At 34.5% G+C, this 13,876-nt stretch overlaps 4 protein-coding genes and 1 long non-coding RNA gene across 6 annotated transcripts in view; 4 read left to right on the top strand and 1 right to left on the bottom strand.

The window, feature by feature from the left end:
• The first annotated feature begins 738 nt into the window (after positions 1 to 738).
• On the top strand, positions 739 to 2,884 carry LOC102595286 (exocyst complex component EXO70A1-like). The gene has a single exon (XM_006362058.2). The coding sequence runs from the start codon at positions 905 to 907 to the stop codon at positions 2,693 to 2,695; it is 1,791 nt and encodes a 596-aa protein (XP_006362120.2). The 5' UTR covers positions 739 to 904; the 3' UTR covers positions 2,696 to 2,884.
• Positions 2,885 to 4,865: 1,981 nt separating this feature from the next.
• LOC102590160 (ATP synthase subunit epsilon, mitochondrial) lies at positions 4,866 to 7,664 on the top strand. The gene is made up of 2 exons (XM_006362044.2): positions 4,866 to 5,115; positions 7,354 to 7,664. The coding sequence occupies exons 1-2, from the start codon at positions 4,932 to 4,934 to the stop codon at positions 7,380 to 7,382; spliced, it is 213 nt and encodes a 70-aa protein (XP_006362106.1). The 5' UTR covers positions 4,866 to 4,931; the 3' UTR covers positions 7,383 to 7,664.
• On the bottom strand, positions 7,408 to 13,326 carry LOC102590826 (uncharacterized). The gene is made up of 2 exons (XR_368481.2): positions 13,189 to 13,326; positions 7,408 to 7,468 (listed from the first exon to the last, which is right to left on the bottom strand). It is a non-coding gene; the product is annotated as an uncharacterized lncRNA (long non-coding RNA).
• The window catches only part of LOC102589501 (vacuolar cation/proton exchanger 3-like), a 16,316-nt gene continuing 11,032 nt past the window's right edge, over positions 8,593 to 13,876 (top strand). The window contains exons 1-2 of one of the 2 annotated variants that reach the window (XM_015302827.1): positions 8,593 to 8,604; positions 8,807 to 8,850. The gene's annotated coding sequence lies outside the window, so the exon portion shown is untranslated. Of the gene's footprint in view, positions 8,605 to 8,663; positions 8,678 to 8,806; positions 8,851 to 13,876 lie in introns of those variants that run through there. The other variant, XM_015302826.1, reaches the window with a different exon arrangement.
• LOC102590481 (vacuolar cation/proton exchanger 3-like) lies at positions 8,809 to 12,598 on the top strand. Its single transcript, XM_015302830.1, has 11 exons — positions 8,809 to 8,850; positions 8,926 to 9,231; positions 9,335 to 9,402; positions 9,491 to 9,519; positions 10,202 to 10,392; positions 10,561 to 10,773; positions 11,038 to 11,172; positions 11,462 to 11,578; positions 11,651 to 11,704; positions 12,208 to 12,324; positions 12,485 to 12,598. The coding sequence occupies exons 2-11, from the start codon at positions 8,962 to 8,964 to the stop codon at positions 12,581 to 12,583; spliced, it is 1,293 nt and encodes a 430-aa protein (XP_015158316.1). The 5' UTR covers positions 8,809 to 8,850; positions 8,926 to 8,961; the 3' UTR covers positions 12,584 to 12,598.

Genomic DNA, 13,876 nt, shown 5'->3' with positions numbered 1-13,876 from the left:
AGGATTTGCTCATAAAAAGGAGGAACAAACGGCAAAAGAAGAAAACATTACCAAGAATAACCCTTTAAAAGTGAGCCAAACAAGGAGATTTCTTGGCTTACAAATAATGAACGGTTTGGGAGGAAAAAATAAAATTGAAGTATTGAAAACATCCTAAAGTTGAGGTAAATTATTAGTTTCGTTCTTTAACTATTGATAGTCTTAAAAATACCCCTCTGCTTGACTAACTAAATTTAGATACGCCCCCAATATACTTCCGATTTGCCACATGACATAGCAAGTGGTCTCAAACTCTTGTAGGAGCATGTGACTCATAATAAAAAGCCGAGAGAAGTGTTGAAAACATTCCTAAACTTGACCAGAGTTTAGGATTGTATTTCAATCGGGGATGCATTTAAGTTCGATTAGTCAAGTAAATGGGTGTTTTTAAGGTTGTAAATAGTTCAGAATGAAACTAAAAATTCACGTCAAGTTAAGGGGTGTTATCAATATTATTCTAAAATAAAAAACCAAAAACACAAGCAAAAGGCAATTACAAGTAACTATTAACAATAAAAAAAAACAAGTGTACATTGATATTTAAGCACATTCTCCTTAAAGTGATCTACCTTTTGTTTTCTTGTTTTGGCAGTGAAGTTTGGTTATCATTTGTTGAGTTTGGTAAACAAAACAACATAATATAAATTACTCACTTTGACACAAGATTTCTCAAGAAAAAAAAAAGATGGATGACATTGAGAAGATCAAAGTTGCAAGAGAACTTCTCAAGTGTAGTATAGAGAAATCAAGAAAATTAGGAGTTGAAATTAGTGAAAGATGTTGGAGATTAGAGAGTTTCGAACAAAGGCTTGATTTTTTATCATTTTCTCTTAGAGACTTATCATGTAAATGTACATTATATAAGATGAGTACTCATGATGTTGCTAGAGTCATTGGTCCTGCTTCTTCTGTTGTTATGATATTTGATGTTATATGTGGATTTGAAAAATCTCTTTCAACTGATGATGTTTCTGATGATGTGTTAGCTTATCTCACAACTGTTAAACTGATGGAAGAAGCACTCCGTTTACTCACCAATAATTGTAAACTAGTCGTGTCTTGGCTTGATACTAGTAGTTGTTGTGATTCATCTTGGTATGTTAGGAAAGTGAACAAGTGTTTGAGTATAGTTAGAGGATTGCAGGGTACTGAGGAACGTAATCGTGCTAAAGGTGGAGTGTTGATGATTGCGTTAGACAAGGTGGAGATTGAATTCGCGTCTATGTTAAGGGGCATAACACCATTGTCTGTGGCTTTGCCTGATGTTATTCGAAATGTGCAAGGTGTTGTTGAAAGATTGAGTGTGAATGGTCGGGTTGAGAAATGTATGTCTGTCTATGTTGAGGTTCGGGGTTTAAACGTGAGGAAAGCTTTAGAAGGGTTCGATTTGGATTACCTGGAGGAGATATCATTGACAGAGTTTGATAGTGTTTTGAGTGTAGAGCATTATATTGATCAATGGGACAAACACTTAGAATTTGTTGTGAAATATTTGTTAGACACAGAACACAGGCTTTGCATTGAGGTGTTCCGTAAAGCAGCATTTAAGGATAGATGTATGGAGTGCTTTGCAAGAATTGCAGTCCAATCTGGGATTCATTCTTTCATCAAATTTGGCAACACGATTACGAAAGGAAAGAAAGAAGCAATCAAACTGTTGAAGCTATTGAACATGTTTGGTTCTCTAAACAAACTACGATCCGATTTCAACAGGATTTTCAGTGGAGGTGCCTGTGGTGAAATCCAAACTCAGACAAGGGATCTGATCAAGAAAGTTGTGAATGGGACATGTGAAATATTTTGGGAACTTTCACTTCAGGTGGAACTGCAGAGGCCAACTAGTCCTCCGGTGGATGGTAGTGTTCCGAGGCTGGTTAACTTTGTCGTAGAGTATTGTAATCAGCTACTTGAGGATGAATATTGGTCCACACTTATCCAAGTTGTGGAGATACATCAAGGTTGGAACCACGAGAGCTTCGAAAAGGGGCTTCTTCTAAATGAAATGCAAAACATAGCAACAGCACTTGGGCTCAATTTAGAGACTTGGGCAAAGAGACACGAGGACGCCTCTCTTTCTTCTTTCTTCTTGATGAACAACCATTGGTACTTGTGCAAGTACACGAGGGGAACGAAACTAGGTGAGCTAATGGGAAATGAATGGGTTACAGGTCACGAGGAATACATGGAGTACTGCGAGACAATCTATTTGAAAGAGAGCTGGGAGAAACTCCCAGCCCTTTTAAACGAGGAAGGCCTAGTGTTGTTCCCAGGAGGGAGAGCCATTGATCGACAAGTAGTTAAAAAGAAACTCAAGGAATTCACTGAGGCCTTCGATGAAATTTACAAGAAACAATCCAATTGGGAATTGTGTGACAAGGGGCTAAGATGGAGGATACGCCAACTTGTATTGCACGTTGTCCTTCCTTCTTACAGTAGTTACCTGGAAAAATACGCGTCCTCCATAGAATTTGAGGTTACTAGTACTGCAGATCAACGCGTAAAATACACAGCAAAGACCTTGGGAAATATGATCACTTGTCTATTTGAACCAACAGTGGGAAAATATGGCAATAGCACCAAATGCACAGAATTGAGTGACAAGGTAAACAATAGCTTTGTTACTAATCAACTTTCCTCCACACCAGCAGCAGCATGAATAAGGAAGCTGTCAACAATTACTCGAAAGGTGATTAGTTCATCGATAACTCCTCTTACATAAAGTCGATTAGTTTTCCAACCTTTAATCCTGAACAACTAGCTAGGTTGTTAATTGTACATGGTTTATGCATACACCTATTATCTTTTTAGGAGTATTATACTTCTCTAGGCAAAATTCTAAACTGATGATAATTATATGTTGTGTTATGTAATGTATATAACATTATAAATCCTATAATACTATGTTTTAATGGCTCAATTACATGTTGTGTTCTATTCTTACTAAGGTATTTGGTCTTTTTAACACAGGAAATTAAGTTGGTATCCTCTGTACATTTGGTATGTTAGTTCCAACCACCTTGAAACCTGACCATAACAAGTTTCTTTTTTAATTTAAAAGGTAAAGTTTTAGACTAACAACCTATGTTGTTCATGTCCTCCAAAAATGTTCCCTTACTCGTGTTAAATCCTTAAAAAATGCAAGTAGTATTCAGGGGCGGAGCTAGAAGTCTGGATACGAGTTTTGGACGAACCTAGTAATTTTTACTTACACAAAGTATTTGTATTAAGAAATTCATTAAGTATATACTCATTGAATTTAATCCATATAGAAAACATTTGTTACCACGCGCGTGAGATTTTTAAAAATTGTTGTGAAAAGTATCAAAATGACACAACAAACGTCTACTATGGGATTTTTAAAATACTCAAAGTTTATTTGAGGTGCGTAAATGATTTGAATTGGACTCTTGAAAAGTTGTCAAAACAAATAGTAGATTATATGCGGAAAGAAGTTGAAATAAGATCAATTGTATATTGCAAATGAAAATTTGTTTATCCTAACAATTATTATCAACTTTTCGGGATATTCAGAGCATTCATCTAATCGACATAAAAGTTTGACTCAGATGTATTATCTATGAAAGAGTTACTATCATACCATATAGCTTTATATAGAGTTTAAATCGTACAACAATTTATGAAGCAAATCAGGAATATACTTGTCATAATTCCAACAATATTAAATGAAGATGATATAACTCTATCAAAGAATTGGAGGAGCAAATTAATCAAATAATTCATCAACTAATAATTTAACAAATCTTATCACATTGTACTACCTATTTTGAACCAAGATTCTATCCCATTATATTTTTCTAGTACATTTTTTAATGAAGTAGTTAACAATGTGTATTACTTGATACATGTATTATTTTTTCTTCATTTAAGATTTTATTCCATCAAACTTTTTTCTAGTAAAATTTTAACTCAATATTTACTAATAAACATTCAAGAGAAAGTGTTATAGCTATATTATATTGTGAATATTCATTACACAATTTTTTAGATAAGCTTGTCAAACTTATAATTAAACAGACAACTTGCAAGTAATTTATACACCATCTTCTATTCTTTTAAAAATAAGATGTCAATTCAATTTATTTGTACATCAAATAATTCTATTTTTTTCCTCTCAACATTTTTGACTATATTTCTTGTTGTCTTGATATTTTATCTTTATTTCATCACACAATGTTCAAAAAAAAAAAAAAAAAACTCAAGATTTGATTTCTTGTACTACCTATTTTGAACCAAGATTCTATCCCATTATATTTTTCTAGTACATTTTTTAATGAAGTAGTTAACAATGTGTATTACTTGATACATGTATTATTTTTTCTTCATTTAAGATTTTATTCCATCAAACTTTTTTCTAGTAAAATTTTAACTCAATATTTACTAATAAACATTCAAGAGAAAGTGTTATAGCTATATTATATTGTGAATATTCATTACACAATTTTTTAGATAAGCTTGTCAAACTTATAATTAAACAGACAACTTGCAAGTAATTTATACACCATCTTCTATTCTTTTAAAAATAAGATGTCAATTCAATTTATTTGTACATCAAATAATTCTATTTTTTTCCTCTCAACATTTTTGACTATATTTCTTGTTGTCTTGATATTTTATCTTTATTTCATCACACAATGTTCAAAAAAAAAAAAAAAAAACTCAAGATTCTTTTAAGAAAAAATGAAATCAATCACAAGGACCGAAATAAAAATTTAATGAATAAGAACTAGGGGTAAATAAAATAAAAAAATAAAAAATAACTTTCGCAATTATTCCTTCCATTTTTTCCTTAAGGGTGTTTTGGTAATCAAAATTGCGACCATTATACAAACAGAGCAGGAAGAGCGATCGAGACTCGAGAGCGGCGGAGAAAAATGGCATCGAACGCAGCAGCACCATTCTGGAGATCAGCAGGGATGACTTACATAACCTACTCAAATCTCTGTGCTAATCTTGTTAGGAATTGCCTTAAGGAACCTTACAAGGCTGAAGCCCTTTCCCGTGAGAAGGTCCATTACTCCATCTCCAAATGGGCTGATGGCAAACCTCAGAAACCCAGTAAGCATTTTCACCCTTTTTTTTCTTCATTAATGCTGCCCAATAGTATAGATCTTTGTGCTGAAGGGATTTTATTGGGATCTCTGTGTGTGTGAGGTTAGAGTTTTGAGATTTCTTCTTACATTTATATTCATTTGTATTTAATCGTCCTGTTGAGGTTGTAAACAGTGTTTTGTATCTATACTCCCTCGTTAGAATGAGTTATATAATGCAATTGCAGATCGGATAGTTAGGTCAATAATTTCTTAGGTTGTGTTAATGTTTACTATTACTCTTTTATGTGGAAGTTGGACTATGACAAGCAGCGATAACAATATACCCAGTGTAGTGGGGTCTAGAGAGGGTGGTGTGTACGCATCTTCGTTCCTACCTTGTGAGAGGATGGAGAGGTTGTTTTTGATAGACCTTTGTTCAAATAACGCATAGAAAAGATAGTACAGCAAGGAAATGTGTATTGAAGAACCATGTAGAAAATATTGGAGAAAACAACAGTAGCAACAATGATAAAATGATAACCGAAACAAAAGAAACAAGAAGTAATAATAAAATTGAAGAATAAGGCAGTATGGGAGGAATAATGATAATGCTGAGAAGGAAAAATAGACAACGATCAACTAACAAGAATTTCTTATATTCGCTTTTAGCTTTTGAATCGAACGTTCAGAGTCTTCTAGTTTCTGTGAAGGGTGATGATAGTATGTCATTGAGACACACTTTCATCTTGCCTTTATTTCCACAAGGATACAGATAGTCTCCTTTGTCGTAATAAGAATACAAATGGATACCTTTATCTTCATGCGGATATAGATCAATGATTTTTCCCAACTATCTGCAAGGTCATATATCATAGCTCTTGACCATCGGTGATATTTATACTTTAATCCGTCAGCTATTGTCTACAAGCAACACCATATTTCTGCCTTTCACTCTTCTCCACTTAAATACCAGGCCTTTTTATACAGAACTGTCCACCTTAATTTTCCTGTTTCCTCTTGTAAATATCCTCACTGACAAGCTTTGGTGTGAAGTGTGGGGTTAGATGTCATCACAACTACTCATAGATAGCCATATCCCAAAAGGTCATTGTGTCCATGTTTAGGGGTAATAGGGAACAAAGCTAGGTCATTATCTAATACATTTGTTCGGCAATAAACTCAAACATGAAGGAAACATGTTCAATGATTGACCTTTATTAGATTGTGAGTCTTTTACTTTCTTGACCACAATAAACATGCATTCACTGCATGACTAAGATTCAATTTTCCTTGACGACTTAGTGCATTCGTTTTCCTTCCCTCATAGTACAAGGTCGGTTTTTCGAACTTTCTGTTTAGACAATAGCAGCAGATAAAGTAAGCAGAAAATTAAATGATGATGCTACCTGCCACTACTAGTTGATGTTAATATGTAGGCTTAATACTCATATGGTTCTAATTGAAGTTTATACATGTTAAAACTGATAAATCAGTTGAATCTGTCAAGAATAGTTGAATTGTAGTTTATCCATTTTCCAAAAAAAGAACTGTGTTTACATGTTGTATGTAGCACTGATACTATATTGATTGTTAGATAATATTTTGGTAACAATGGTATCATGTCTAGCCTGCACGTACTTTTGGTGAATTCACATGGTACATATTACACTTCCCATATAGATATTAAGTACGCCTTGCCTGCTTAGGTTTAGGTTTAAGTAGATGGGTGTATCCACATAGGAGACCTTAGTTCCCAAGGTTGTTACTCCTGTTCTTTGACCACTAGGCCATCCTCTTAGGGTCCTGGGTTATTGACTAATATTTGCCTCTCAAGATTGAACTAGCGAGGATGATGGTGGATGAAAAGCTTGCATGAAGGGAAAGGGGATGTGATATGTGGCCAATAAAAAAAAAAAAGTGAAGGCCATATGCTTGTATCCTATTGTCATTCTTTTTTTGGATGAAGACAATTATTCATTTATAATATGAGGAGAACCCAGCATACAAGTTGTAAATCCCATTGTCATTATACTCCTTTACTTTTTGCTTGGTGAAGAATACCAGAGTATCAGGTTCTTGTTTCAACATGATTGCAGTGTGTTCTTTTTCCATTTTTGCAAGAGTCAAAGGGTGGAGGATATAGAGTATAGGGTTCCGGTTGGCTGGTCCGTTTATGTGTTCATTGCATACTTTTTATCTTATTTTCATGGCAAAAGCTGCATCTTCGGTTTTCTAACAAATACTTCTGATGTTCTTTTTACAGCTCTCCGCTCTGATACTCCTGAAGATTGAGAAGAGGGGTGGATCTTGGGATTTGTTTTTGATGTTATATGAATTTTTGTACTGCCCTGGCACTGTACAGTGCTTGTCTCCTGGACCTTGCATTAGCTATTCATCTTCTAATAACAACATAGTAACTAGACTTTCTGGATTGAAAACAGCAAGCGTGATTCGATGATTAGCAATAATCTCTTGGCTGTAATGTCTTAAAAGCCAACACTCGTGTGTAATTCAAAAAAATTTAAGCTTTTGTTCTCAAGCATAACAAGTGATGGTTCTTCCTTTATCGCTGAAGTGTGTGTCGTAAAGTTATATTATACTTACATTGCCTAGTCTTATGCGAAATGAAGCATGATTCTAATACTAGTTGTGGCTCTAAAGCACAGAAGGGCTGCAGCGTGCTGTTCGTAAAGCTGAATTGAACTGTTTCTACTCTCTTGTTTTTGCTTAACTGCATGCTTTTTTGTTGAACTATTCTTTCTTTTCCTTTGCGTGGAATGTGAGAAGATGAAGAGGAAATAGACCTCTATGATCAAGTAGGCAACTTGCAGCGACTAAAACAAAAGTATGCTTTTACCAACCCACCCCAACAAAAAAGAGAGAAGAAATTACTGATTTTAGTCAATTCTACTTTTTTGTGGCTATAAAAGAAAGAAATTCCCCTATTGACTTGACGGTTAAGAAAGTATAATGCTAATACTTTTGACTCTTGTGTTGTTTAATGTATTAAAATGTTGTTAAAAAAAAGATATTTTGTAAACAGATTAAGAAGAGAAGTAATTCAAATAAATTGACACAGTAAAGTAATAATTGAGCTGGAGGTTAATGTATATTATAGAGTATATACTACTCTTTCAAGAATGACACATTTCTACCTTTAATAAGAATTTGCTTTTAAAATAAATTAGGAATAACAGAAACATGTAGTATGATTTATTTTAGACTACAAATTTCAATTTTTTTTTTATTTCTTTAATAACTTTCATGCAAAATTCAAACTAACTCATCAAAAATTGAAAGGCGGGAATACAATATCGCTACCTATCTTATAGTCTTTTACTTAAATTGGAAAAGTATAAATTTACAACTACAAATCTTTCAAAAAAAAATTAGAACCTTCTTCTTCCTCCCTGTCGCCGGCCTGTTGACGCTTCACGGACGGATTTTTCTATGTATTTATGTCTCTACTATTATATACACTATGATTCGATTCGCCGACTGGTTGTTTTCTCTGGTATATACAATCAACTGCAATTTTCCTTCTATTATACACTATGATTCGATTCGCCAACTGATTGTTTTCTCTGGTATATACAATTAACTGCAATTTTCCTTCTGTATGTGCTTTTTCTTGTTTTTTTTCCTCCCACATTTTGTGAGATATTTGATCTGGGTTTCTTATATTGTTTGTTTTTTATATTATTTTGCTCAATTAGGCCCCCCCTTATGTGTCTGAGCATCTTACATTTGATTCATTGAGGTAATGTTAGTAAAATTATCAACTAATTTAAGTTATGGGTTTACTGAAATTTAACCCAAATTATGATTTTATCAGCTGTATACAGTTGGCTCTTTTTTTCAAGTGTTTGAGATGGGATCTGTAGGGGACAAGCTAGACCTTGAATCTGATGAGGAGATCCCCTTTAGTTCATCTCATGCTACAAATAAGACAGAGAGTTTGCAGTTTGAGTCAGCTCATATGGCATCGCCTAGAAGTTTTTACTTGTCGAGAGTCTTGAGGAAGATGCATCAGATCAGCTATTTTAGGAGTATATACATTGTGATGCTCAAAGCAAAGATCAATGTTTTGCTTCCTTTTGGACCATTGGCGATACTGCTACACTATCTTACGAAAAAACATGTATAAAGTCTCAAGCTTTTGCCATTTACCTCAATTGAACTTTCTCTTTTTTTTTCTTACTTTATTTATTGTGCTTTTCTTTGGGTTCATCTTGATATTTCAGGAGTTGGTGTTTTTCTTCAGTTTGGTGGGCATTACACCCTTAGCTGAGCGTTTGGGCTATGCGACTGTGTATGCTTATGCTTTCAAGTTATTCAGTTCTCCTCTACTACTATGTTATTTTACATGCTCATTGACTTCTTTGATTGTCATGACACAGGCAGCTTGCATTCTATACAGGGCCTACAGGTAGCTATTATCTTTTGGTAGTTTTGCCATTTTCTTGATCTTTGTTTCTATTATTGAGGAACTTTTCACCGTTGGGATTACTTATGGAGAGTATTAAGTTGAGGCACCCAAGAGTATGGCATTGTGGTCATTAAATTGGGTTGAGAACCATGAGGTCTGAGGTTCAAATCCTGGCAGAGACAAAACACTAGATGATTTCTTTCCTTCTACAAACTTTGGTGAACAGAGTTCCCGGTACCAGTGTTGGTGGGAAGCAGTAGGTACCCATGAAATTAGTCTATATGTAAGTAAGTTGTCCGAAGAATTAAGTTTTGCTTGTTTAATCTTAGTGTTTAAGTTGAATGTGAGTTCAGTCAGAATAATGTGAAAATGTGAGCTAAGTTTTGTTCTCACAGTGAAATTGAGTCATCAGGAAATTGAAACCCCTTGAAGTAACTTTTTGGATATTATCCTCCTTGACTTGAGTCACTAGATAGGATTTTCTTGTTCCCTATTTAAATGGTTCTATGGTTTTCCTGTTCTTCTGTTGTTCTCATTGCCTTTGCTGGAAGTGTTTTAACATTTGCATTTACTCAAAGAGCTACTTGTCTTGTTGATATCTTGTGTGAGACATAATTCCCCCTCCCCCCACTACACTTCTTTTGATTTATCAGAATGACTTTTCCTTATTTTTGATGTATAGTTGGGGGCCTTCTAAATGCTACATTTAATGCGACTGAAATAATAGTGTCATTATATTCATTGAATAATGGGATGATGAGGGTTGTTAAACAATCCTTGCTGGGTTCCATTTTATCAAATATGCTTTTGGTGCTTGGATGTGCCTTCTTCTGTGGTGGGATAGTTCATCAGAAAGTCCAGGTTTTCAGTAAGGTCATTATCTTCTGATCAATCATGTCCTCACCAAATGTGCAATGAAGTTAGCACATTTGTCTTTTGTGAATGTTGATGCTTCAGTGGAATTAATTTCGTATTATCTCAGCACCAATGTGCTCTCTCTAATGTTATATGCTAATGCTAATGAAAATCTTTATATTGCAGGCAACTGCACTTGTGAACTCAGGATTGTTATTGATGGCAGTCATGGGCTTATTATTTCCTGCTGTACTTCATTTCACCCACACAGAAGTGCATTTTGGGAAGTCAGAGCTGGCTCTTTCAAGATTTAGCAGTTGCATAATGCTGGTGGCATATGCAAGTTACCTATTTTTTCAGCTCAAGAGTCAACCAAATCAATATAACTCAATCGATGAGGTAAATTGCTGAAAATCTTGGAATAGGTTGATAGTTTATTTCCTCTATTATTCAGCTTGTATTTCTCCGAGGTCATCTGCAGTAATAGCTATTGACACTGTACATCCTATCTAGTAATCAGATGCCTGTTATGAAGGATATAGGTTTGCAGCAGATTTCAGTTTTTCCAGATAAATTTGTTCCATGATATGTGATTTTAATACCAACTTATGTTACTGCAGGATGTATTAGTTTGTTTCTAATTATTCTCTGATATCTGAACAGGATAGAGAGAATAATGCTGAAAATTCTGATGAAGAAGAGGCTCCCGAGATAACACAATGGGAAGCTATAGGGTGGCTTGCTATTTTGACAGTATGGATATCTGTGCTATCTGGGTATCTTGTTGATGCCATAGAGGTAACCTTTCCTTTCCTTTTGATTTATTAAATTTTTTGGCCCATGCCCTATTTAATCGATTGGAGAGGCTAGGATTTTCTTGAAGTTGAATGCTAATATCCGTGTGCTAACCTACAGAAGTTTTACCTTGAGATATTAATTAATACGTGTCATAGTTTTCCTTCACCTTATCTTTTCTCCTTTTTTGGTAATTGATTATCAAAAGCTATATAAACTTTGCTTAAGTTCTTTTGACTTCGATTTTTTGTATGTTCTTCCTAATTTGTTCGTGTGGCTAATATTATTTCAGGGAGCATCCGACTCAATGAACATGCCTGTGTCCTTTATTAGTGGCATCTTGCTTCCAATTGTAGGAAATGCTGCAGAACATGCAAGTGCAATCACGTTTGCAATGAAAGATAATCTTGTGAGTTCTTGAAAAACCATATTCATCATCTCATTTGCCCAGAATAGGTTACTCAAGGAGTACTGATTGCAGGACATTACACTTGGAGTTGCGATTGGGTCCTCTACTCGGATATCAATGTTTGTGGTAAGGTCTTATAATTTGATGCATTAATCATCTGAACTAGCTTATAGAAATTAGCCAATAACAAAGAAAATTAGTTCTTATTTTTTATTTAAATTCATATAGGCCGTCCTATGAACATACTGGATTTTTGTTTGTGTAATTTGTCCTTTTTGGTTGGTTATTAGTGGTGTAGTTAATTTGTAATTATCCAAAATTTATAATAGAGCTTGGTGTGCCATGTGGAAGGAGAGAAATGGGAGGTGTTTGAAGACAAGGAAAGCTCTATTCATATGATCAAGAATTTTATTTTATTTTTGGTGTAAGCAGAATTGTTATAGTGAGCCATGGAATTGATAGAGCTGATAAGTTCTGTCTAAGGAGAGAAGGGACATACTTTGTGATATTAATCTGTAAATACTTTTCCTTGCACCTACTAGGTGCTATTTAAGTATTTATTAAAAGATCATGATAGAGCTTATAAATCAAGTTGCTTATTCGTAGATCTCATGCTTTTGATGATGCAGATTCCATTTTGTGTTGTTGTTGGTTGGTTCATGGGAAAACCAATGGACTTGAACTTCCAATTGTTTGAGACTGCTACACTCTTTATCACAGTGCTAGTCGTGGCATTTATGCTGCAGGTTCATCTTCTAACTTGCATCCTTTTGGCACATCTCCTCCCCCCCTGCAAATCAGACAATTGAATAAAATAGATGATGTTGTTCAGTCTACTCTCTACCATAGACTACTCAGCCACGAAAGGCTTGATACCAACTATAATTGTTGCTTTACACGATGCAGGAAGGAACATCAAACTATTTTAAGGGGTTGATGCTTATCCTATGCTATCTCATTGTTGCAGCAAGTTTCTATGTACATGTTGATCCATCCAAAGGTTAGTTCCCAAGGTTGTTACTCCTGTTCTTTGACCACTAGGCCATCCTCTTAGGGTCCTGGGTTATTGACTAATATTTGTCTCTCAAGATTGAACTAGCAAGGATGATGGTGGATGAAAAGTTTGCATGGAGGGAAAGGGGATGTGATATATGGCCAATAAAAAAAAGAAGTGAAGGCCATATGCTTGTATCCTATTTTCATTCCTTTTTTGGATGAAGACAATTATTCATTTATAATATGGGGAGAAGTGAGAACCCAGCATACAAGATGTAAATCCCATTGTTATTATACCCCTTTACTTTTTGCTTGGTGAAGAATACCAGAGTTTCAGGTTCTTGTTTCAGCATGATTACAGTGTGTTCTTTTTCCATTTTTGCAAGGGTCAAAAGGTGGGTTGGCTGGTCCGCTTATGTGTTCATTGCATACTTTTTATCTTATTTTCATGGCAAACAAAAGCTGCATCTTCGGTCTTCTAACAAATACTTCTGCTGTTCTTTTTTACAGCCCTCCGCTCTGATACTCCTGAAGATTGAAACCGAGGGTGGATCTTGGGATTTTTTTTTAATGTTATATGAATTTTTGTACTGTCCTGGCACTGTCTCCTGAACCTTGCATTAGCTATTCATCTTCTAATAACAACATAGTAACTAGACTTTCTGGATTGAAAACAGCAAACGTGATTCGATGATTAGCAATAATCTCTTGGCTGTAATGTCTTAAAAGCCACAACACTCGTGTGTGATTCAAAAGTTCTCAAGCATAACAAGTGATGGTTCTTCCTTTATCGCTCAAGTGTGTGTGTAGTAAAGCTATATTATACTTACATTGCCAAATTGAACTGTTTCTACTCTTTTGTTTTTGCTTTACTATTCTTTCTTTTCCTTTGCGTGGAATGTGAAATTCTGAGATTGCCTTGGAAAATAAGATATGAGAGGAAATAGACGACCTCTATGATCAAGTTGGCAACTTGAAGCGAGTAAAATAAAAGTATTATGCGTTTACCAACCCACCCCAAACAAAAAAAGGGAAGATGATTTTAGTCAATTCTTTGTGGCTATAAAAGAAAGAAATTCCCCTATTGACTTTGACGTTTAAGAAAGTAATACTAATACTTTTTGAATCTTGTGTTATTATCTATGTTTAATGTATTAAAATGTCGTAAAAAATTTAATTTAAATAAATTGACCGGTAAAGTAATTAATAAATTGAGATGGAGGTTAATATATTTATTATAGAGTATACTACTCCCTCCATTTCAAGGTTAATATATATATATATATATATATATATATATAT

The sequence above is a fragment of the Solanum tuberosum genome, unplaced genomic scaffold (assembly GCF_000226075.1).
Source record: "Solanum tuberosum cultivar DM 1-3 516 R44 unplaced genomic scaffold, SolTub_3.0 scf00376, whole genome shotgun sequence".
Classification (NCBI taxonomy): Eukaryota; Viridiplantae; Streptophyta; class Magnoliopsida; order Solanales; family Solanaceae; genus Solanum; species Solanum tuberosum.
This window is presented reverse-complemented; position numbering and strand designations above follow the sequence as displayed.

Coding starts and splice junctions, on each gene's coding strand:
- LOC102590481 (XM_015302830.1), top strand. CDS start 8,962: ATGGGATCTGTAGGGGACAAGCTAGACCTTGAATCTGATGAGGAGATC. Junction 9,403..9,490: donor CGTTTGGGCTATGCGACTGT/GTATGCTTATGC, acceptor GTCATGACACAG/GCAGCTTGCATTCTATACAG. Junction 11,173..11,461: donor ATCTTGTTGATGCCATAGAG/GTAACCTTTCCT, acceptor ATATTATTTCAG/GGAGCATCCGACTCAATGAA.
- LOC102590160 (XM_006362044.2), top strand. CDS start 4,932: ATGGCATCGAACGCAGCAGCACCATTCTGGAGATCAGCAGGGATGACT. Junction 5,116..7,353: donor TGGCAAACCTCAGAAACCCA/GTAAGCATTTTC, acceptor TTCTTTTTACAG/CTCTCCGCTCTGATACTCCT.
- LOC102595286 (XM_006362058.2), top strand. CDS start 905: ATGAGTACTCATGATGTTGCTAGAGTCATTGGTCCTGCTTCTTCTGTT.